General features: G+C 31.9%; 2 protein-coding genes across 2 annotated transcripts in view; both read right to left on the reverse strand.

The window, feature by feature from the left end:
- LOC126736079 (origin recognition complex subunit 1) lies at positions 1-19,238 on the reverse strand. The gene is made up of 11 exons (XM_050440287.1): positions 18,702-19,238; positions 10,896-11,125; positions 10,550-10,842; positions 10,415-10,498; positions 10,180-10,359; positions 9,944-10,129; positions 9,740-9,893; positions 9,570-9,683; positions 5,898-6,016; positions 5,486-5,843; positions 1-368 (listed from the first exon to the last, which is right to left on the reverse strand). Exons 1-11 carry the CDS (start codon positions 19,060-19,062, stop codon positions 135-137), a joined length of 2,313 nt encoding a protein of 770 aa, XP_050296244.1. The 5' UTR covers positions 19,063-19,238; the 3' UTR covers positions 1-134.
- Positions 19,239-23,921: 4,683 nt separating this feature from the next.
- LOC126736083 (oocyte zinc finger protein XlCOF6-like) overlaps positions 23,922-24,213 on the reverse strand; it is a 66,034-nt gene continuing 65,742 nt past the window's right edge. Inside the window, exon 7 of the transcript XR_007660606.1 lies at positions 23,922-24,017. The gene's annotated coding sequence lies outside the window, so the exon portion shown is untranslated. The remainder of the gene's footprint in view (positions 24,018-24,213) is intronic.

Genomic DNA, 24,213 nt, shown 5'->3' on the forward strand with positions numbered 1-24,213 from the left:
TAATGTAAACATAACTTATATTTATTGATAATAAAATTATAGAATAAATACAACAATAAAATAGTGAAGCAAATAAAATTTAAAAAAAAATTACAAACCTTTATAATGGCATTTATATAAATTGTAACTTTTGATCATTCCTTTTTCAAAGCAAAATAAACATCATGTACACTAACATTAAGTATCACCCTTTGAAAGATGTCTCCACATTTTTGATCGGTCAAAATCAGCTTAGCCGCGCTGAGTTCGGCGATGGCACGCTGCGCAACAGTGCTTGAGACCATTTTAAATCCGTCTAACGCGCAACACGAGATCAACATCTTGAAAATATCGGAGAAAGTTGTTTCTTCAACTCCTGTGCGTTCGATCTTAAAAATATATAAATTTATACATTTAGTTATAGATTACGGATAAAATTTATTAATTATTTAAATCAATAAATTCTTATTTTATTATAAAATAATAGCAGCACATTTTACAACTAAATAATTTATTATATATATTTGTGTTCAATCAAAAAAATCAATAGAATAAAGACAAACTGAGAGATTGGGGTAAACTTAATAAAAAATGCCACTTTGAACTAACATCACTCAACTTGCTATACTAGGAACTTATTTAAAATGACATCAGGATTAATTATGTTCAGTCGACGTCCAATTGTTAACCTGCTGAAATAAGATAGATTATTCTGGGAAAACATTAAAAAGGGAAGTTAAAAAGTATACAGGGTGCCTCAAAAGTGGGCGTCCAAACCAAAGGATGCGGTAAGGGAATTCATTTTCAATTAAAAAAACCCTAAATATTATTATCCGATTGTTGATGGTTTAAAAGTTATTACCGTTTTTCTGATTTTTATAAAAATCGCTTCATCTACAAAACTTATAGCAAGAATATCACACTTTATTTGCTTGTTATTTGGTGCGAGAGTAGCCTAATGTATTTTATCACATACATTATTTGCTTTTCAAGTGATGCTGGCAGAAACAAATTTACTACTCAAAGTTAACATCTATTGGGAAAATTTATTTATTTAATGAAAATTCTTATGCGGCGATTAACATTTTTTAAGCTAATCGTTTTTGGACAAAAATCACTTACCCCACAACTAATTCTAAACAATTTAAAAAAGGGATTTTATAGCTTCATCGTGTTGCAGCCACATGTCTTGGCGTGTAGCTACAGATACGTCTTCAAGTAAATCGTTCAAGTTATTTTGCAAGAAATGGAAATAATCCTCGCCGAATGGCTGAAAACGATCATTTCTTACCATTTTAGGATTAACATCCCAATAATATAAATTGTGTACATTAAACATCCCCGTTCTTTTAAAAACGCTTTCGTCACTCCACAAACACATTAAAAAAAAATCCTCAATTTCGTCCTTCCATAACGATTTCCCGACAAAACTGAATTCTTTTTTCATAGTCAGTTGCCAGAAGCGCTTGAACACGTTGCACATGATAAGGATGTAACAGATTCCTTTGTAAAATTTGATGAACGGTGGATTTGGGAAGTTCCGAACGTCTGAATATGCGATAAACTTGTTGTTGGATTCCCTGTCGCAATAGCCACAATAAATTCTATCCTCTTTATCATTCTTAGGCCAATCATCCTTTCCGTGGGTGACCAGGAATGTTGCCTTTTAACTTACACTGATGCAAATTTATGACACACTCCATGGTCAGATTAGCGATTTCGACCGAGAAAACGTCTTTCATATTCTTGAAGAATATGATAACTCGAGAAGCTCGAGCTTCTCACCGAGTTTCCATTACAAAGCCCATAAACATAGTACGTTTCTGCATATTCGCGAGAAGCATAACGCATTTGTGAAGGTATTTACTTGTAGTAGTAGCGAAAGACTGAAAACACCACAACTCCAAAAAGAGAAAACCTAAAAAACCTAAAGTTTAAGAAATCAGCCAGAAGAAAGAATGAAAATTACGCTTATTTGTTGACAAAACACGAAGCAAGTAACCACCAAGCAATGATATGTTAATCTTAAAAGTTATTTGAGAAAGCTTGTTTATTTCTCTTATAGAATATTTAACTGTATGAGAATCTGCATTAAATCAGGTAACTTTTACTGATAGCTTTGTAGCAGCATCAATTCAAACGCAAAAATTTGCATGTAAAACCTAAATACATTGAAAATTTTCTAAGTACTGACAGCAGCAATTCTGCATGCAAATAATTTAGTATTACTTACGAAAAGTTTTATTACTTATGAAAAGGTCACACTCTTTAAGGTAACATTCGTAATAAATACTATGCCAATTCTTAAGGATAACCCTGTATGTTAATGTTGAATATATTTCTGACTTCGTTCTATTTTTTTTTTGTAATTTTCGGAGACTAATATGCATTCTTTTTGTTAAGTTCTAGTGCATAAATAAACTTTGTGTATGTTAAGTAAATTGTGTCCCTATTGTACAAGTATATTTATTTTTTATCATCTTATGTTAATTAAATATTCCTATATTTTATTATATTAATTCTTTAATATATTGATTCCTATAATTCTAAAAAAAAAAAACATCAAAATATCTATCTATATATTTTTAAGAAAGGAGTTATGGAAAAAAGTATTAAATTGTTATGTATAAATTTTTCATGTATATAGGTATGTATACAGGGTGGCCATTTGAAAACGAAACAGAGCCTATTTTGGGTCCCTCAGAACATTTGCGAAAAAATCCTCGGACCCGTCAATTTTTGATTCAAGGGGGAAACATTTTTTTGCTAGTTTCGCCCCCCTGAGGGCAAAGCCCTAGCGGAGATGACAAGGGCCCCCAAAATTTTAAATGGAACGGGGGGTCGCGTGATACCTTATTTTGAAGGTATTTTTATGTAAATCATAACCCTAAAGTTTTAAATTTTTACTATTTGCCTAGTCGATACAGGGGCTAATAAAATCAATTATTCATAAATTATTCTTTATCGCAAATGGTCTAGCGATGTTGGCTGACTAGCATAAATTTTAGTTTTTAAATGGCCCCATAAAAAAAATCTAACGGGCTTAAGTCCGGGGAACGAGGAGGCCATTCAATAGCTCCTCGTATTCCAATCCATTGTCCTGGAAACGTTTGGTCCAAATATTGACGAACCCTTGCAGCATAGTGGGGTGGCCCCATCTTGCTGAAATACTAGACGATATTCCAAGTACTCGTTGTTATTTTCTAGTATCTCCACTAATGCTGGATGAATTGTATTTTCTAAGAACTCCAGGTACATCTCTCCTGTTAAATTGCCAGGTAAAAAAAAGGGGTCTACGATATGTTTACCAAAAATGCCAGCCGAAACATTAAATTTTTCAGGATGTTGTGTATGCACCTCACGAAATATTCTGGGATTTGAATCAGCCCAATAGCGACAGTTGTGACGATTCACAGTACCGTTTAGGAAAAAGGAGCATTCGTCAGAAAAACATACATTAAATAGAAAGTGTGGATCATTGGTGGCTTGTTCAGATATAGTTTCACAAAATTGTACTCGCCTATCAAAATCGTCTTCGTTTAGTTCTTGTACGAGATGCATTTTGTACGGATGAAACTTGTTTTTTTTTAATATCATCTGAATGCTGCTTCTCTTAATACCAGACACGGTTGATAACTTCCTTGTGCTCAGTGTAGGATCTTGCACAATATGGCCTGAAATAGCTACTTCTAAAGCTTCATTCACCACTGGATTATCCATTTCGCGCTTTTTATTAGCCACAGACCCAGTTTCCCTAGGCAAATAGTAACGATTTAAAACTTTAGGGTTATAATCCACATAAACTTTAGGGTTATAATGCCCTCAGGGGGGCGAAACTAGCAAAAAAATGGTTCCCCCTTGAATCAAAAATTTACGGGTCCAAGGATTTTTTCGCAAATGTTCTGAGGGACCCAAAATAGGCTCTGTTTCGTTTTCAAATGGCCACCCTGTATATGTATACAGCTTCATAACATGATGGGTTTGAGTATTACTATACAGACTTCCTAAAACAAATCGTCTATAACTTAAAGATACCTCTAAATGCTAAGCATTTTAATGTCTTTAAATGTTATATAAAACCTCGAAACAAGGCGATGCTCAAAATAGTGATAGCTCTGAAAATAGTGACGTCAAATTAATGGAATAGTTTGAACACCGTTGATCACCATAGGTTTCGTCAAACTTTAAAAAATAACTAGCGACAGTTTCGAAATATATAAAAATATTCCTTGATCAGAGCGATCTACTAAGTCAGCTTTTGTTATGCTGGTCAACTTAATCCGGCCGGAACCGTATGTGGCACAAGTTGAAAAAGACTACTACAACAGTAATAGACTTTTCTGCACGTTTGATACTTTAAATCTGGAATTAAAAGGCATTGAACTATTTTCGCTGGGAATTGGAGGCAGTACGTGATCACTTTTTGGACAAAAAATGTTGGTGATATTTATTTCTATTTGAATGATCTAGTACCTCCTGAGCTAACGATAAAGTTTGTCGGTAATACCTCAGTATGAATGTCTTCCACTAATAAAGTAGGCCTCATAACTCAACTGAGTTTAGGGTATGAAGGAATTAAAATATAGTGTGGGAGATTTATACTATAAATAAGCGAGTAAGAGTAGAATAATCTACACCAATATTCCAAAATGCAAAGTTTCAATACATTTCTTGTATTCTCCTAATTTAAATAAAGCATTGGAAGTATGCTTTGGATGTTCTTCAATCACGCAACTTTTTTTATATTCGGCTTGCACTTGACCATAATTATGGTTCTTTTTGTACTATAAGCCCTATTGTTTCTATTTTTTTCTTAATAAGCGTTTGTTTTTGTTTAATGACATTTTTTACAACACATATATTTCTGAATTTAGAAAAATTAGACCGACACTAAATTTTGGTTTTAATATACAGATATGGTTTATTAATGTTCACTATGTTTATGTTGTTTCTCAATTTTGCAATATGCCTGTATTCTATCTTAGAACATTTTGTGACTGAAGCAATTCACTACACTCCCTCCTCTATTTTATTCATTTTTATCTATATCAGTTAGATATATGTTGTTATGGTTGTCTTTAAACAATGGTATTTGGGCGATTTGTCTTAAATGATTAAAAATAAAAAATTTTTAGTGATTTTCTTTGACGATATTATTCTAAATCGTATTTAAATGAACTACTTTTTATATTTACATTTGAATTTTCTGGCAATTTATCCTAAATCGCAGCTCTGCAGTTTTCATATAATAATGCCATCAGACACTGTCTAAATTATTATCCATAGGAAAGAAACACTTTCTCCTCAATTGTGCAAAGCGTACCTTAAATGAGTGCGTTTGTGCCCTAATATAGTTCCATTTATGGCATTTCTTTGTTAACAATCTTTATTTATTTATAAAAAGGATATAAATACTATAATAATTTTATTTCAACCAAAAACATAAAATCAGAAAAAAATAGAAAAGAGAATAATTTTTCGTCTAAATTATTTCTTATGCACTTACCTCAGCAACAATAGCCTGCAGCAGCAGCTTCTGCAATCGTGAACATCGTTTCATAGCCATAACTTGCGGCTGCGTGATCATAGCGGTTAAAGCTTCGTTAATATGCATTATACTGACCAACTGAGTCTTGCCGTCGGATTCGGCAATTTCCGCGGCTCGTCGGCAGATATCCAAGGCACGACGAGCATCTCCTGATACAGATGCCACTTTTCTTGCTACTAGTTGGACAGCGTCAGAGTTAAAACTGTCTGTGCCGGTCAATCGTTTTGTCACTATTTCCATTAACTGCTTATGGGTATAAGCTTGGAAGGTCAGTCTTGTTAGGCCGAGTCGGCTTGTTACTCTACTCATTAGCAACCTGTTAAACAGATCATATTATTAAATAGTTACTTTTTTTTTAATATAGTGGTACCTTTCTGGTAAGTCCATAGTGTTTGCTATAGTTATGACAACAAGTTGATCCTTGCACTTTGTAGGCCAATCTAGCAGGTTGTACACAACATCTTGCCTCTTTGTGCACAATATATCCAGCTACAGTGAAAGAAGATGAAATTGTTACATCAAAAGAAATCTGAATTCTGAATATACGTGTTGTTTCAGGATTCGATAAATCAGAAAAATGATTCGTTAAAAAAATACAGGATGTTAAATTTTATGAAACTTTGGAGATATTGTTTCTGACTATATTTATTAGGACATTGTTCAACAAAAAAAAAACACTATTTCCACCAGTAATGCGCGTGCCGAGTCAGAGAAATATTAGAGAAAAAAAATATTGTACGTCAGATGTCGTGTTAAAAAATAAAGAGTTAGCGTATAATGGTTAAAATGTTTATGTTTTAAACACCTTTGTATACCCTTACTGTTTAAAGGTCTATAAAGTTACATTGTTTATAAACCGTTGGGTGGTAAATTGTAAGCCCTTTAAAATGATCAACACTTTAGGATAGCCATTTGGCATACCAAAGTATGATGTCGATAAACTATTCATTATTACCATACATTTTAGCTCACTATTCGCTGGGACGTCTACCGATTTAATTTTTTTTGGCACTGTTAAATAAACATTTTAATGCTGCTTACAATGATGCGTCACATGATGGGAAAGATATCTTTTTTTTTTTTGGACAGAACTTTGTCAAATATAAAATTAAACGTTCCCCTAATCTAAATTGACGAGTTTTTTTGTAAGTTAGTAAGGGTGATTCGTTTTGAAATGAAAGCACTGTATGAGTTCAAATAGTGTTTAAAGGATGGCGCTACATACCTAATCTTAATTAGCTAATCCTAATAAAGTAAGGTTAGGTTCGGTTTCTTTTCTTTATGCTAGGGTTTATCCAATTTATTTTTCGGTTTGTTAAATTTTAATTTACAAGTTAAAATTTCCATATCATTTGATCGTTCTAAGACTCGCTAGTAAAAAAATATTTGAAAAACCCTAATTGTAAATTTTTATGGAAAATATAGATTTAAACTTCTTAAAAAGTATGTGCTCATTACATACATGTATATGTTAGGATTTAAAAAAACGTATACGTATCAAACAAGTTAAACACATAAATAAGAACATTTAGAAAACTCACTTAATATTTTTGACAATGGGCTTTAAATCTGTTATTTTAATGGATAAGATTTATATCCCGTATTTAGATAAAAAGCTAAGATTTAGTAGCCATAGAGCAAAAACACATAAAACCACAATATCAAAAGTTAATAAATAGCCATCGGTACAGATAGTAATTGCGAAATATGTTTTTATTCTAAAAATATTTGCTGTTGTAACTAAAGTACTTACTTATTTACACTGTGCACATGCACTTCTTCTATTATTCTAATTTATTCTTCCCTCTTATTTAAGCCTTAAAATCTTAGAGAAATGCCGAAATGGAAAAAATAAATGCGTTCTACTTGTTATTGTAAGTTGATTCAACATTTATAATAAGTCATCTTAAAATTAATATTGGAAACATATCAGCTGTTAAAATATGTTTTTCTAAAATATGCAGATATAGTTTTTCGATAGTTTTGTGTTTTCCTCAATATTTAGTTCTTTTCATAATCATATTATATCATAATTTTAAATTTAAATGACAAAAGAATTTTGTTGTTTGAATGAAGTTTTTCCAGGATTCTCTTTAACTTATTTGACCCAATTTTAAGGCAATTACAATATTCAGACTGTTCTTTAAAATACTTTTAAACATAAAGCATCATGCATTTAGTTTGAGACGTATGTTATAAAATGCGGTTGATTTAGTTATATTCTTTCTGGGAAAGAATTTTTTAATCAATTTTATTAAACTATTACGCCAAATATTTCAAAAAGATCTAGATGATTCTTCCCATTTAATAATTTTAATCTGATAAAACTACTGAAAAAACTAAAACTAAACTGATAAAACTACTTTGATAAATACTAAAAAATGCAGAAACTTTAGTTAAGATTAAAAAGATTAAATTCAAAAATCTTAAACTTCGTCATCGTAATCGTGGATGACAAATGGCTTACCTCAGTACGAACCAGAGACGGTAAAAAAAACGAAGTTGAGATACTGGCAGTGGTAGTAGTCTCAATTTATAGACCTCCAAATAAAAATATCGTTTTCCATTGTTCCTAATCTATTAAACTTTTAAAAAGTCTTCAATTTAATTGCAACATCAAGAAGAACGATCAGTCAATTCTCCTTAGAAATATATCAATGAAGGAACTGTGTTAAATGTCGGCAAAGATTAAAAATAAACAGAGTAATGATGAATTTCCCACAAGTATTGTCAGATCAGTGATTCCGGTTATTAGTAAAATTATGTGCTTATGGATTACCACTTCATTGAAACATTTTCTAGACCACCTTAAAGTTCCATTAAAGCAACCAATTTTTAAAAAAGGAAACGCCGATTTTATGGAAAACTATAGATCCATAGTTTGTTGTCGGGTTTCTACAAAATATTTGAGTTATGTATGTGTACACAATTGATGGTTTAAAAAAAATATATCCATGCAAACGGTAATTTTTAATTCAGCAAAAAAGATATTGGTACTGTTTGAAAAGGGAACTTGGTAATGGTCATTTGCTTTGATTTGTTTCAAGTTTAAAAGAGATTAAATGTTGAATTGCATAGGGGAGCATAGCTGGGCTTATTTTGTTCATAATATTTCTAAATGACCTGGGTTATATTTCCAGCTTGAAAAATGAATATGTAACTTGTTATACCGATGACACTATTCTGATAGGGGGAGAGAGTGTTGAAGATCTGATGACACCAGAGGCAGACTGTAAAGCTTTCTTTTCGACAATTATATATTGAACTGGTAGCAAAAGCTACATTTCTGGTGGTTTACATACATGAATTCTTAGACTGGTCTCACAATATCTCTGAATTATATCAAGATATATGAACAAAAAGACTTTAAATGTTGAGTCAGTCATTAAGTATGGGATTATTTTTTGGAGAACTAACAGTAAAATAAGTGAAGTATTTGTTATAGAAAGACGGGTTCTTAGGATCGTTTGGTCTACAAGTATATCATAGATATAGTACAAGAAGTTTAAATGTAAATTATCCAATACATAGATTGACGCTGACTGAGAATAATCTTTCCTATGCTTGCTTAAAATATTTTAACTGTTTACCAAACAGCTTATAATCAACAACCAGGAGAAAATATTTAAACGCGAGGTCAAAAGTCTGATGATTCATATTGAACCAATTGTTTTAAAGATTATGGTAGAGATTAAGTTAAATATTTTTTATGACGGAGTTTCTTTTTATGTTATGAGTTTTTTATATGCTTTACAGGAGGTGTATTATGCTTATAATTAGAAATATGGAATATGATTATTTTATTTATTTATTTACATTAGGTACAATACATTTTACTGTAGGCAGGGTTTTAAGACTGGACTTAGTTTGTTACAATGTAGATACTAGGATAGAAGCACACATATGTATTCTATTCCTAAGTGCTTTTTTTTAAGTTTAAAAATACATTGTAGTTTTTTTTTTGAAAATAAATTTTAATTGAAAAAAGTAAAATTATAAGAAAGACCAAATATTCTCTATTACAAACACAAATTTTACATACCTCATCTATCAATATAACTACTGGGCTGTGATTTTTTTTCTTTGTAAACCTCTCTTCCAACAAGCTTTGGGCATGTTCCCATGGTACAGTTTTAGTTGTAAGTTGCTTCCATATCTAAAAATAAGAACTTGTAATTTATATAAAATATCTGATAAAATATTATAATTTACCTCTACATATGCCTGTCTAGGCTCTGTCAATCTCATCCCATTAATACTAACATAACTAAATTTCGGAACTTTTTTGTCCTTCACTAAACTGTCAATAACTGAAGTTACCGTAGCAGTTTTACCAGTACCTGGTACGCCAGAAATATACATGCATCTATAAATATATAATTTTTATTTAACATTCACACATTTTTAAAATCTTACCCTCCACAACCATCATCAAGCTTTGCCCTTAAAAAATTATAAACATCCAAGTATTCTTTTTCTCTACAAGGCAATGAAGTGGGCACATAAGACACATGCAATTGAGTTCTGGCTCTCATCAGTGGTGTAGAATCTCCACAAATTGTGGAGGATCTTGAGTGCATTGAGGGGGTTATAACTCCTTCCCTAGAATACAATACATATAATTGGGTTAAAAACTTGTTATATTTTCTTACCTTAACATCTTAAGGCGATTTTTCGGTGTCTTGGGAGTGGTTGCAGCCGATTTCGGAGTCTTTGCTTTGTTAATTTGTTGCCTACTTTTTGGAGTTTTAGGAGCAACCTGTTGACTGGGGATTCTTTCTGGAGATTTCTGTGAACTGATTGATGATAGGGAATTACCTCTTGACCTTAGCCTATAATAATTTAGTAGGTTATTTTGACTCTCTAAATTCATGCAGGAATACATACACTCTAGTAGAAATTCCTTCTGAGTCTGATGAGGTTGCTTCTGATAGATTTGATGATATTGAATTGCCTCGTGATCTCACAACCCTACAACAGATTGTAATAATATAAAATAAAAGCTTGAATAAAAGAAATTACCTCTGATGTTTATCCACTTCAATTTTACTTTCCTTCAAAGCCTCAGCAACTTGAATTGCCTCAGCATCCTCTAAATCTGTGTAGAATTCTGCGTATGACTTTCTAGTGCTCCTTCTTAACCCAATACTTGAATTTCTGGTTCTCTCACTCTTTGAAATGTTTTCAACATTATGCCTACTTCTTAGCACTATTCTTCTAAAGGACTCATTTAGATTAATTTTAGCAGAATGGGTAGAGGTATCTTCTGTGAACCTTACTGGAGTGCGAGATAATCTTTTACCAGATAAAATTAACTGAAACAAAAATACAAAATAACATGTTCCTTTTCACATTTATTTTAACACACATTTTCATCGACTTTCATCGGACTTGGATTTGCTAGCCTGGAGTCCCTACGCCTAGGAGTTTCCACTACAGAGGTGCTATTAAGAATTCCCTTTTTGCTAGGAGAGTCGCTCATTTCATAGTCAGAATCGTTTAAGTTACTTTTGGCTAAAGAACGTTTAACTGGAGTAGTCACATTCACTTTGTTAACCATGGTGGTGCATAAGTTGTCCAAGTGTTTTTCAAGTTCATCTAAAATTCAGTTTTAGATGATCTACTATGATATTTAATTTATGAAATTATAAAAGATTTTTTTTTCGTTAAATATTATTATTTATTATTATTACATGATTTAAATCTAATTATATACAGGGTGATTGACAGACAATGTGCGCCATGGTGACAAACGATGGTCCATCTTTCTAAAATATTTTCAGAACTGCAGCATTGTTTATGTAGAAAAATTACAACACCTTTGAATTTTTAAATGGAACACCCTATATATTTTTCCTGTTCTTTTTTAGTCATACTTCTTTAGTCATTCTTCTATATCTATCTCTAGAGGTTTTTGAGAAAAGTAAAAAAACTTTCGTGTTTTTTGTTAAAAACCAAGGGATACCTAATTGCTTATTTCTCAGCCATTTAAGTTCCTAAAAAGCTTAAATTTTAACATCACTTTAAGACACCATTGTGATTAACTTCCGATAGCCCAATCAGCATTATACAAGGTTGTCAAAAATTAAATTAAAAATCTTCATTTACTAAAATAGTGAGAGTCCATTTTTTTATTAACCTCCTATACGTAATTTCTTATTCTAATAGGCAGTTAAAATACCTTTAATTTAATATAAGACATTCCCATACCAAAGTAAATTACTTAGTTAGCTATGAAAATGTTACAATGGCATAATAAATGACAGTGACATTTTTAGTTATGATACTGACAGCTTTATTTATAGTATTACTATTATGTTTTATAAAAAACTTAATTTAAAAGAGAAAGAAACGTTTATTATTAACTATTCAAATGAATTTTTGCCAATTCCATGTTCCCATATGCCTAAACCATCTATCATCAAACATGTCGTACAGATCTCTTGTTATACTGTCTCTACAGTGAACAAGATGGCCAGGGCTCCGTCAAGTTGAAACGAACAAGTACGAAAATCTGCAATGGCAGATTTTCCACAAAATTACTTACAACACTTCTTAAAATTTCTAAAAAATTGGCAGAACTAAGTGATTCATGTATGAGTGTGTGTGTATATTTGACCCAGTCGGGCGTGTTTTTAACTTTCTTATGGTCTGATGATGCTCTTAGGAGCAAAACACGTGTCACCACTTTAACAAATAAAAGAATTTTTTGAGACTTTGTGTTGTTCCCTTTTGATTAATTAGTAATTCATCACAAATTACAAATTTGACTTGATTATCTTTTAAAATACATTGAAACTAAATTCTTGAAAACCCATTTCTTTTGTCGCCTGTGGATTTAAATCATCCCAAAATTATTATTTCTTCTATTGAAAATTCCCTCCCTGGAAAAATTTGCTTCGTCGGTCCAAATTAGTTTGATATGGATCAAAATGTTTTAACATAATTCTGCCCTTTTGTGATAGACTTGCGGTTTCAAAGCATGAACTATGGTGAAAGTATGGATGCATTTTATAATTAGCTAATATTTTTTTGAATGGAATAACAAGACAAATGCTATTCATCCTTAGCACTTCTAATTGAAGATTGCAGATATGCTATAAAATAAGCCAATACATTCATAATTAAATTATCTAATAATTTACATGCAAATAAAACAACATGTTTTAAGTTATTTCTAACAATAATCATCCATTTATTTAACAAAAAAAAAACTGGGTTTAATTAAAAGGGTATTAAAATAAAAACTCCATAGTTAGAAAATTAAAAACCCATAGTCAATACCAATTAGCAATAAAAAACCCATAGTTGGCTATGGTTTTTTATTGCTTCGAATAAATTTGACAAATATTTGCTGTGTACAGCAAGTCATTTAAACGTTTTTCTACATTCATTTGAGCTAAAAAAGCCTACTATTAGTCATTGTCAATGTTCTTATACATAGGCTTTTTTCAGTCTTAAGTTTTCTTAATTCTAGTGGAAGATTATTAAGATTATAAGAACCACATATAAGTTCAGAGTGACGAATTGGTAGCCTCAGCAGGTAATTTTGTCGAGTGTTGCACTGATTAGCAAATTCCAGTTTATGTTTATATTTTTTAAAAACTAAACAAACTTTTTCCAGAATAAAAAGCCAATATAGAAGCAGATTCCATATTGAAAATGGGACTTAATAACCACTAAATATGCACATCTAGCAATGGAAAAGTTTAGATTGGTGTCTATAACTTGAAGGGCATAAGAGCCAGAGGAAACCTTTTTGCATACCATTGCAATATGGTTTTTTCAAATTTAAGAAATTTGTCTATTGAAAGACCAAAAAACTTACGAAAGGATAGCATGGTGATGAGTTCACTGTTCAAATAAATACCGTTGGTTTTACATTATTTTTATTATTAAAATTAAGAATATTAGTCTTATAAACATTGTATGCCAAACAATTTGAGTCACACCAGTATTTTATTTTCAACAAATTTGTTATTATATTAGCTTGCATGTGAGCAATTATTAATTATTTGGCCTACTTATGATTTTTAAATTGAAAGTTAAGAATCAAATATTGTACTCAAAATTTTAGTTTTATTAACACCAGGAATTATATTATTATTTAATCTAACACTGAAATTATTTTTAGTATTTGGATTCAAACTATTTTTTCCAAAGTAGATTACCAAGCTCTTGGCCAGATCTCTTTCATATCAATAATCAATATTAAATATAATAATGATTAATAATAATAATAATAATAATAACAATAATCTTTATTGAAAGATCTTAAATTACAATGACATAGGCAATCACCTGATAAATAAACCTGGCAAATATAAAATAAAAGATTTGATAAACACTGCAAAGTAAATTTTAATTTTTTTAATCAAATTTTAAAAATAAATATTAACAAGTAAGTAAGTTAAACCTAAAACTAGCAAGATACAAAAATTAAAACATAATAAAAAGAAACAATATTGCATAGAAAAGATTCATAAGTGTAACACATCAGCATAAATCATGGTCAAAAATATTTATAGACATAAATATCTAACTGGTGTATGATACTTTAAATGTATGTTTGGTTATATAAGGGTAATTGGTCTAGATCCTTGATAAATAAATAATAATAATAAATGACATTTGAATAACAAGCATAATCACTCAGGAAGGTGGTAGTATATATGAGCCGGATATGATAGAAACAACATTTAAAACATCATGTCCTGTGGTGTGGAATTGATATGTTATATTCAATATGAAAATTGAGTGGATGAGTGTCTTATTGAAAAAGCCAAAAATAATAGCTAGGTTCCCTTGACTTGCATTATATGAAATTGAATGTATTACTTCTCAGCTACATTATGGCTAAAAAAATGCCACACAGGCACTTACATGCTCCCCTAAGTACTTGTTATAACTTGTGAAGTAAAAAATGTTAAGATAACCAGGGATACCCAAAATCAAACTCTCAGCAAGGAGATTTAAATTTCTGGTAAAACAGTATTTTTAATTCAGAAATAAGTTTTAATTTATAGTATACTCTTTAACACAACTATTAACATGTTTAATGAATGTTTCTTGTCAATATACAGTCCAAAATTTTTCACCCATTGAAATCATTTGTTAAGTGTTAATAATATCTTGTTACTTTGCATAATAATTCAATCAAACCACCTATACAGCAAATTTTTGGATGTGATGATTGGTAAGCTTTTAAAATTTAAAGACCATTGATAATTCCCTTAACTTTGTTGTACCCAAAAATGCTTACCATGCTCTCATTGCATCCCATCTTAGGTATGGAATTGTGTTCTGGGGAGTTTGTTCCCAGTATCTGTTTAATTCTTTGTTTGTAACTCTATATGTGCCATGTCCCTTTTCGCACTTCTTGGCAGGATCTTTTCCTGAGGCATTCCATCCTAATCTTACCTTCCTTATTTATACTGGAAACTGGCAAAAAGGGAATGTTCAGGCCTACTTGCCGAGCTCTAGCTCCCCCACCCTTATTACTATAATGGAAATGGGCTCATATTATTCATAAAAAAATATAAACATGATCCTAATTCTCCATCTGAGTGCCATCTTCGGAACACATTTTCTCTGCCTCTTCCTATTCCAAGAACTGAGAGGGTACTTTATGGTGGAACAATCTTTACATAATTGACTTAAAAGTGAAAAAAATTGGCATCTTTAATTTTTTGTGACAGGACAAAGTGTTTGAATTTTCTGTTGTTTTTTGAAATAATTAAAGTTTATGTAATTTGTGTTTATAGGTCACCATCCACAAATGTTAGAGATTTCTTAAAGAGTCTAGAAGTTTTGTTGAGTTTATTCTCAGTTAATTCAACAATATTATTAGCAGGAGACTTCAATATTGATTACTGAAATAAGTTAGATCCCAATGTGCAATCATTTTTTAATTTGTTTATGCATGTTGATGAGCCTACTAGATTCTCTGCCTTTTCTTGTTTGGTTCTAGATTATGTGTGTAAAACATTTGATACTGAAAGTGTGAAATGCAATATGGTAAATGCTGGATTATCAGATCTTGATCATTGCCACTTGAACATTATGGTCAAAGTATACTTCAAAAAAGGGTGGGTCATATATTTTCCAAAAGAAATTTTAAAAGATTCTGTCTAATTTGTATGGAGACCGATTGGGAAAATGCTCTAAGCTTTGTCCACTTCAGAAATTTTACAATATTTAATTATTCTTTTCCCACAACAGTTATAAAAAATAAAGAAAAGAAACCTTGGATACCTCTTGTAGTATAAAAACATCCAGTAAAAATATGTAGGCATTACATTATATAAGAAAGTATTTCTCTCAAAATGTACACTTTATATAATTTTAGAATAAATATCAAAAAATTTATAGGAAAGTCATAAAATCTACCAAATATAATTACTATCAACAGAGTATTTTAAATTCAAAAAATAGATCAAAGGAGTCCTGGAGAATAGTCAACAAATCAAGAGGCAAAACCATTTCATCATCTCAGACTTCAATCATTGATGCTAGCCAGATAAATGAGTTCTACTGCAATATTGGACATAACATGAATTATGATGCTTGCACCGATCATGTGCATTTTCAGAAATACTTGGATCATTTGTCAAAGTAACAACAGCTTGGAATTTAGATGCTCTACCAAAGCTTTTTTGTTAAAAAAGGGCTGCTATAGCCTCACAGAATATTTTTCTAAAGTATTTTAATACAAATTATTAAATAGAGTTGCATTTCACAGTTTTCAAATTTAATTTTATTACCTATCTTTATTTCAATGTAATCATGTATTATTTTTTTAGTATAACACTATCATTTTATTGTTTTATGGAATTAAATTTTTTTATAATGTATATTTTATGACCCTTCACTCTGGTGAATTTGAATTTTGAGGGTAAGGGTCTCATTTGTATATGGAGTCAGGCAGCTTTTTAATCATTTACCTCTTAATTTGACGAATACTGGATATGACCTTAAGTTCAGGAAAAAATTTAAGACATTTTTACAAAGTGAAGCTTTTTACTCATTGGATGAATTTTCACCAGACATATTGTTTTATTTTATATGTTATTTTTATTCACTGACAAGTTTTGATACATGTATTTTATACATTCTAAAACCTTTACCTATAATGTTTCCTTATTTTGTTTCATAAATATTTCGACTATTTTCTTTTTTTTTACAGCTTTGTAACTTTTAGGATTATAACAATAAAGTGGCAATTTTTGACTTTGAATTATAGTACTCTTTAATAGAACTGCTAACATATTAAATTAGAGTTTCTTGTCAATTTACAGTCCAAGATTCTTCACCCACAGTCATGTGTTAATAAGTGTTATTAATAGCTTGTACCCAGACAGCCCTGAAAGCTCTTGCTAAACCAATGGTTACATTGAAACCGGTTTCAAAAAACTAACTGAAGTAAAGAAAGCTGGGAAACCATAACCATATTAAACTAGTGTGAGTACACAGAGGAAATGCAAAAGCAGATGAATTGCTAGGACAGCATCTACTACTCCCTGTACTTGACCACAGCCTGCATTGCAGGCACCGTCTATAGATTACAAGTCAGACCACTTCCTATACCGCCTGTGTTAAATTGACCTTGAATCCCTCTGTTTGCTGCGTACGAGCGTTTACCAGGGTTTATCGTAAATATCGATGAAAGCAAATTCTGAGGCGCGCTGATTATTTTTATATGAGGACTATTCATAAGAAGTATTTTAAGTCATAAAATAAGAACTTTTTTTATAGGACTGGAATAGAATGTGTTTATATGACAGTGTTTCTGAATTATTAACGCTTTTACACATTTTTTATATTAGCTTCACTTCTTTGCCTTTATGTAGCAATGTTTGTATGTATGTATATAACAAATCTAAGAATTCTATTTAAACTATAACTTCTACTTGTCAGATTGTTTTCAAATTTTGTAGGTGCTTGGCTTTCGATAACAAGGACAGTTTTTAAAATGTTTTTGAGTTTCCCTTTTCTAAAATTGGTGTATCTAGAAGTTTTGATCAGTTCAATGAATTTGAACTTTTAAATAAATTGCAAAGCGTTTAATATGGCGGATTCAAAATGGCTGGCTTTTAGGTCAAATATAATATATAAAAAGTGAATTTGAAAAAAACCTTACTTGTTGAATTGTTTAAATTTGCTACATTTTTAGGAGTCTTATCAAAAAATACAAGTTTTTACTTAATATTTGTTGAAATTTTAGAGATTAATATTCAAAAAATAAATCTAAAGTCAAAATAAATAAACAATTAAAAAACACATTTAAGCGCACTAAAAAATATAAAATAATTTAAATACGGTATGGGTTATTTTAATTTTTGAATTAGGTCGTTTTAAAAATACAAAAGCGCAAAAGAATAACAAACAATTATCATAATAAGCGCTAAATAAGTAGTTTTGTAAATTATATACTTTGTATTCATTTGTGGATATAGTAAATATATATAAAATATGTTAAAATATCAAAATTTACCGGGTCTTAAACACCGACATTGGTGGCTGACAAAGAAGTGGGGTGTGTTGGTTTGGGATAGTAGGTTGTAAAATTGGCTAAAACTATTCCAGTAACATTAGGGGGAGAAAATAAATAATAAACTATTTTTTAAGATTGTAATGCTTTTATGTAAAACACAAAATACAGAACAAAATATTTAACATATAGGGATGAAATACATACTACTTTATTATTGGGTAATTATATTTATACAAGTAGTATGTAACCAAATTATTGTCTAAAACGCTACAAGCAAAAACTCTCTCGCGAAACGGATGCACACAAGTTAACGTACTTGCGAAAACTAAACCTGGGTTCTACCCAGCCGATGCATGGCGAAGTGAGGAACGGGGGGTGGGGCAATCGATTTCAGGGCCGCTCGAGTGGTCTGACTTGTTGTAATCTATAGACGGTGTTGCAGGTGCCAAAGAATATCACATTAAGACAAACTTATGTAATGCTTTAAACTGTGTTATTACTATGGTCTAGTATGCCATAAAATTTTAGAGGAATTGTAATTTATAAGTTATTAAGTAGTTAAGTGTGCTTTACGAGGAGGTAATTTTATAAGCTGTCCCATCTATACAAATGAATTGGGACTATTGGACTGGACAATTATGATTTGAAGTTATTAGGCACAGAGGTTTAAATTTCACTTACTCTTTTTAACAGGTGTCTTCTGAATTTTTGTTGGGCTATGCATTACATTATTGAACACTTCATTTTTTCTTGGTCTGGCTCGTTTTCGTGGGGTGGATGACGGCGTGTCGTTAATAGAGCTTTTCTCTACTTCCTTCATTTCAAATTCATTAAAGTTTTTGGCTCTGATAGATGGTTTTAAACTCAGAGATGCCACATACTCATCATCCAGTTTTTGTAAAATAACCTGAGGAACTTTATTGCTGGATTTGGAAATCTTTAGCTTCAATTTTAAAGGATTTTCCTCATCGTCACTACTGCTAATGATTGAATAATTTAAAATGTTTCCTTGTGGTGATTCTACTGGAACATCTATAGTCATTTTAAAATGTGCTATTTATGGGAAATGTTTTAGTTAAGAATGTTAGTAAAACAAAAGTAATGGTATTTAATAACAAAAGAGGAAAAATTGTTTAGATAAAATGTTTTTGTACCAGCAAATACAAATATAAACAAAAAGCACGACTCGCCACGCACATACCTTGACGGTATCCTAAAAATTGGCGCGAAATTTGACATTTTTTCCGTTTGTCTCTGTCTTTTATCTTTAGCCATTTTAGCGAGTAAGCACCTTACTCGGTTGCCTTACGATATCTTAAGCGTTACGTCATCATATGGTTGCGCTCGAATGACGTCATGTGTAACAGCTGTCAGAATATAAATATTAGCTATACCTTTCATCGGTATTGAATCCGTTTTGAAGACTGACCTAAACCATGAAAACACCCATTTGTTTTAGTTTTTAAAACGTTTTAAGTCTAAGTCCGATCTCATACATTTTTAAAATCAGATCTAGATAGTAACAAAATACAAATTAATTTCGTCCTGAAAACGTTTAAAGGGCAGATATTTACCAAGAGGAAATACAATAAACAAAAAAGTTACTGGCGTAAAACCTCACTCATATTTTTTTCCACAGAAATAAACACAAACTAATCAAAAATCAATTTAAAAAAATATCCGTGCAACCTCACCTTTACGTTGTTCACTGTATTTTTTGCAAATCTATTCCCTCTTTAGATAATTTATTTTTTTCTGCATATTTATTTGGTTTGGATGTCTTAACTGTCTCATATACATTAATATTAAATAAATTAAAACTAATAGTAAGAAATATAATGCTTCTCAACTCTAAAAAATTGATATCAATATTTATTGTTAATTATTCTTTGTACAGCTTCCCTTTGACTTTGACATATCGAATTTATTAGCGATCTCGGGATCTAAACGCTTAAAGCGCCTTACAGGGTGACGTCATGACTTGATCGCACGAATGAGATGTTTTAAAGACGCTTTCTCGCTAAAATATGGCTCTTTTATTCACAGAACACAAATATGTTCTTCCCGTTCGGCAATGGCTAGACTACGAGTTTCCAGATAAATAGATAGGGCGAAGGGGGCCTATAGAAGGACCTGATAGATCTCCTGATATAACGCCGTTAGACTTTTTTCTATGAGGTCATTTGAAATCTATTGTGTTTACTCCCCAACCTGAAAGTTTGGATGAACTTCGTCAACGCATCATCGACAGCTGCCATGATATCCCACAACATTTTTACATTATACAAGTTTTTGAAAATGTCCGTCAGGAATTTGAACATCGCCTATATCATTGTTTGGCCAAAAACAGGCAACATTTTGAACATTTATTGAAATAAAAACTTATATTTTCATGTTTTTGTTTTCTATCTGAACAAATTAAGATAAACAAAGATTTTTCATATTTCTCGAAAACGAATCGACCCATTTAAAAAAATCAAACGTCAAATAAAAGACTTCGAAAGACCTTTTAAACAAGCCCTTGCCATTTAAAATTTTTAAGGGGATGACCCTAGAGGGCAGAGGGTGAAAGGGGTGAAGTAATTTTAGGTTAGAAAGTTGTCCCCCTTGACAAACCTTTTGACGTATTTCGGCGTTTTTTTTTCAAAGTTTTCAAATGAACCCCCTGTATATGCAATAAGAGTCTTCTACTAATTTCTAGAATTTTACCACAATGTTTTTAAGTATAAATATAAATGAATATAAATCGATTAGAATAATCCGGCCAATACAGGGCCGTAGTATGGAAACTCTGTAAGATTGCCCTTCTCTCAAATCTGATCGGTCAATCTGACCTACATATAACTTAAGCTTATCTAAATAGACTACCTAATACGAATCTTCATCCGGGTGCTTGCATTCCTTTGCAGTCGTTCTCTGATCAGTTCGTGAACATGGTGCAGTTTCATTTTTACATCGTCTACATAGTCCTCCAGTGTAACTTTCTCATTGCTTGAGGTACCAAACACCAAGTTACACGGTAAATGAAGTTCTCTCCCCAACAAAACCACGGTTGGTGTTATACCTCGTATCATGAATTGCAGACCTATAAGCTTGCAAAAACATTGGCAAGTAAGCGATCCCAATTCCCAGAAAGGCTGTTGTCCGTGTTTTGTGAATCCCAAGTAGTTCAGAAAGTTTCTAAGGCTTTGATTGGAAATTACTTCCTTAATCAAAATGCAGCTCTAGAGGGATCCCAAATCTGCTGAAGGCATTGTTCACTAAAACTTCAAAGAAGAGCAAAGAATTCCGGCCAAATGGCCGGAAAATAAAAATTCGTAAATACGAAAATAGTCCATGGCGACCAGGATGTACTTATTCCCTTTGGTTCAAGGAAATAGACCGGCTATATCGATGGTCAGTCTTTCGAATGGCAGCCCTACATTATACTTCTTAATCCAATCTCGTGCGTGGATCTTGTGCTAATGCACTGCACATGTCAACCCTCTATATGAAAGGTCGCTCCATCTCGGTCTTTATCTGCCGCTTTCCTTCTCCTGAAAAGTTGCTGAGATATGTTGGTCTTCGCGTCGGGCTTTTATTAACTCAGTAGTACTCCATCCTTCACTAACCTCAATTTTAAGACTTCTTCTATATGCCACATTTGCCCGTCCTTCTACTTTGGCACAGTGTTTGCATTGTGGCTGGCAATGTCTCCTGAATCTGTGTTCAGGAGTTGGGGAGGATATTAGCAATGGGAATATCACCTTCTGATGTTACCAGAATCTTTGCCACTAGGTATTTATGGGCATTCTCTTATTCTTTAATTATTCCAATAAGGCTCTCAGAATTTTTCTTCAATCTTCCAAAAATGATCTTCTATTACCACCCACTCGAACAGAATCTGCTACCACAACAATTAGAGCAGGTAAGCCGTTACTTGCACTGGACAAGATAAATTCTTCCGAACAGGATCTAAGAACATTTAGTCAAATGAGAATCCGTGCTGTTTAATAAGTCTATTCCCAAAATAAACTCATATTCTATATTAGCCACCAATATCTTGTGACTTAAAGTGAGAGCTTCCAAGCAGTCACCATGCACAGCATCATTTTTCGAGATAAGGACTTAATCTTTACTTCATGTACTATGCTTGATATTATTAGAGACACCGCTGCTCCCGTGTCAACCGTAAAGGTTGATTAACTTCAATAAATTTCCTTAACTACCCTTTCAATGCTCAGCCTTTCGGCAGATTTATCCAAGCTTCTAATGGAGATGATTCATCTTCACAAGCCACAACGCCCCTTAGTGCTGACTGTATTTAGTTTTCTTGATTGGTTCGAGAGGTTCCGTGACAGCGAACGAAATCGCATCTGAAATCGACAGTCACATTTCACTCATCCTGTCCCCGTGTCTCTTCCTCTTGTTTTTCCTGCCGTGGTCGCTCTCCTTCTTCTTGTTTTTCCTGTCGTCTCCGCTTTTCTCTCTAATAATTCTGACATGAATTTATTCATTTGGTCCAGTTCGGTACTTTGCTTTCTCGTATTTACCATAAAATTTTCAAAATTCGTTTCTCTGATTCTTTTCAACTTCTGCTCTCCTAATAGTTATATAACATTATCTTATACACGAATTATCCTGTGGGTTCAATAAATAAGCATACTTGAAACTAAACACTAAACTTTTATTTAATACTTTACTTACTATTTCTAATCACTTATTGATTATTTAGCGTACTAAAATCACAACTATCCATACTACTTAACATTTTAACTTTTGAATCTGACATTCATTTTTCTAGATTAAAATATAAATTTTCATATCTACTTAACTTATTCTATACTGTCATAAAAGCTAAGGCAGACTAAACTAATACTAATAAATATGTACAAATATAGACAGAGTAGCACTATGCTGGGTGGCTGACCGTTGCGGAGGGTGGTTTTTTGACCTGGGGCCGTATTTTTGAAACCATTCGACTTTGATTCGCATACGAAATTAGAGGATTTCGCACGAAAAATCGATATTCGTATTTTCGACCGCTTCGTATGCGAACTTTTTCGCATGCGGTGGATCGAATGGGTATATACCATTCGAATTTCAAGTTCGTGTGCGATTCTGCCACTTGTCTTGTTTTGATTTTAAACTAGCTTTGTTTTTTTTTAATTTGTGAGTTGGTTAAGTATTTTCGTAGTGTTTTTTTATTGTTTATTGAAAAAAAAATAGCAATAATCAAATGGCAAGATTAAACAATCTTGTGCAAAGAAACGTGGTCGATGCACTGAAAGAGACTAAAACTCTGGCAGATAGAAGGAATAGGATGTACTCTTCATTTCTTGACCCATTTGAAATGTATGCAGATGCTTAATTTAATAACTTATATAAATTAAGCAAGCCTATTACGATAGAATGATTAAGCATATTACGATGATGTGATCTTTATGTGCTCCTGAGACTGTGTAATCTATCCACTAGTTTTATATAAGGCTTGTGCAGTTTTAGCCGAAAAATTTTGGGTGAAATTGCCCGACTTTAATTCCGGGTGCTCTTCCATAAATGAAATTAGTTCTTTCTTTCGCTCACTCGACACAAAACCGCAATATTTTTTATTTTTTGAATTCATTAAAAAAAAAGTCAATTCGCAAAAACCCAAGAAACGCCATGAAAAAACCTCAAAATTCCTTGATGTTTTTAAACTTAAATTTTAGGTTAGGCTAAAAAATCGTTATCGTCTTCATCCCAGTTGACACGGCCTCCAATAGCACTCGACTTTGCTACGTTGCCACAACATTTCATGTTCGCATGCGAACATGAAATATCGAATGCTGTTCAAAAATGCACTTTTTAATTCGTGTGCGAATTTTGCCGCTCGACTTTGTTCGCATTCGAAGATTCTCGCATGGTTTCGAAAATACGGCCCCTGGGCGGACGTGGAGGGTTTGTCGGAGCCCGGGGAGACCACTTAACATCGAAGCAGTTCGCTATATATACCCAATAAGATTCTTCTACTAGTTTCTAGAATTTTAACAGAATATTCTTTAAGTTTAAATATAAACGAATATAAACCGATTAGAATATGACCAAGACAGGGCCGTATTAAAGCAACTTTGTAATAGTAGGAAATAGTATTATCAACAATGAATGAAAATGGAACAAAAAACTGTCTGACCAAAAATTGGTGATGATGACAGAAGTGCTTGAATGTGTTGAT

The sequence above is a fragment of the Anthonomus grandis genome, chromosome 5 (genome assembly GCF_022605725.1).
Source record: "Anthonomus grandis grandis chromosome 5, icAntGran1.3, whole genome shotgun sequence".
NCBI lineage: Eukaryota > Metazoa > Arthropoda > Insecta > Coleoptera > Curculionidae > Anthonomus > Anthonomus grandis.

Excerpts from the sequence above, each read along its gene's own strand:
- LOC126736079 (XM_050440287.1), bottom strand. The coding sequence starts at position 19,062 with ATGACTATAGATGTTCCAGTAGAATCACCACAAGGAAACATTTTAAAT. Across the intron at positions 9,894-9,943 it reads CTTGATGATGGTTGTGGAGG|ATGCATGTATATTTCTGGCG; the intron begins GTAAGATTTTAA and ends ATATATTTATAG. Across the intron at positions 369-5,485 it reads TGCAGGCTATTGTTGCTGAG|ATCGAACGCACAGGAGTTGA; the intron begins GTAAGTGCATAA and ends TATATTTTTAAG.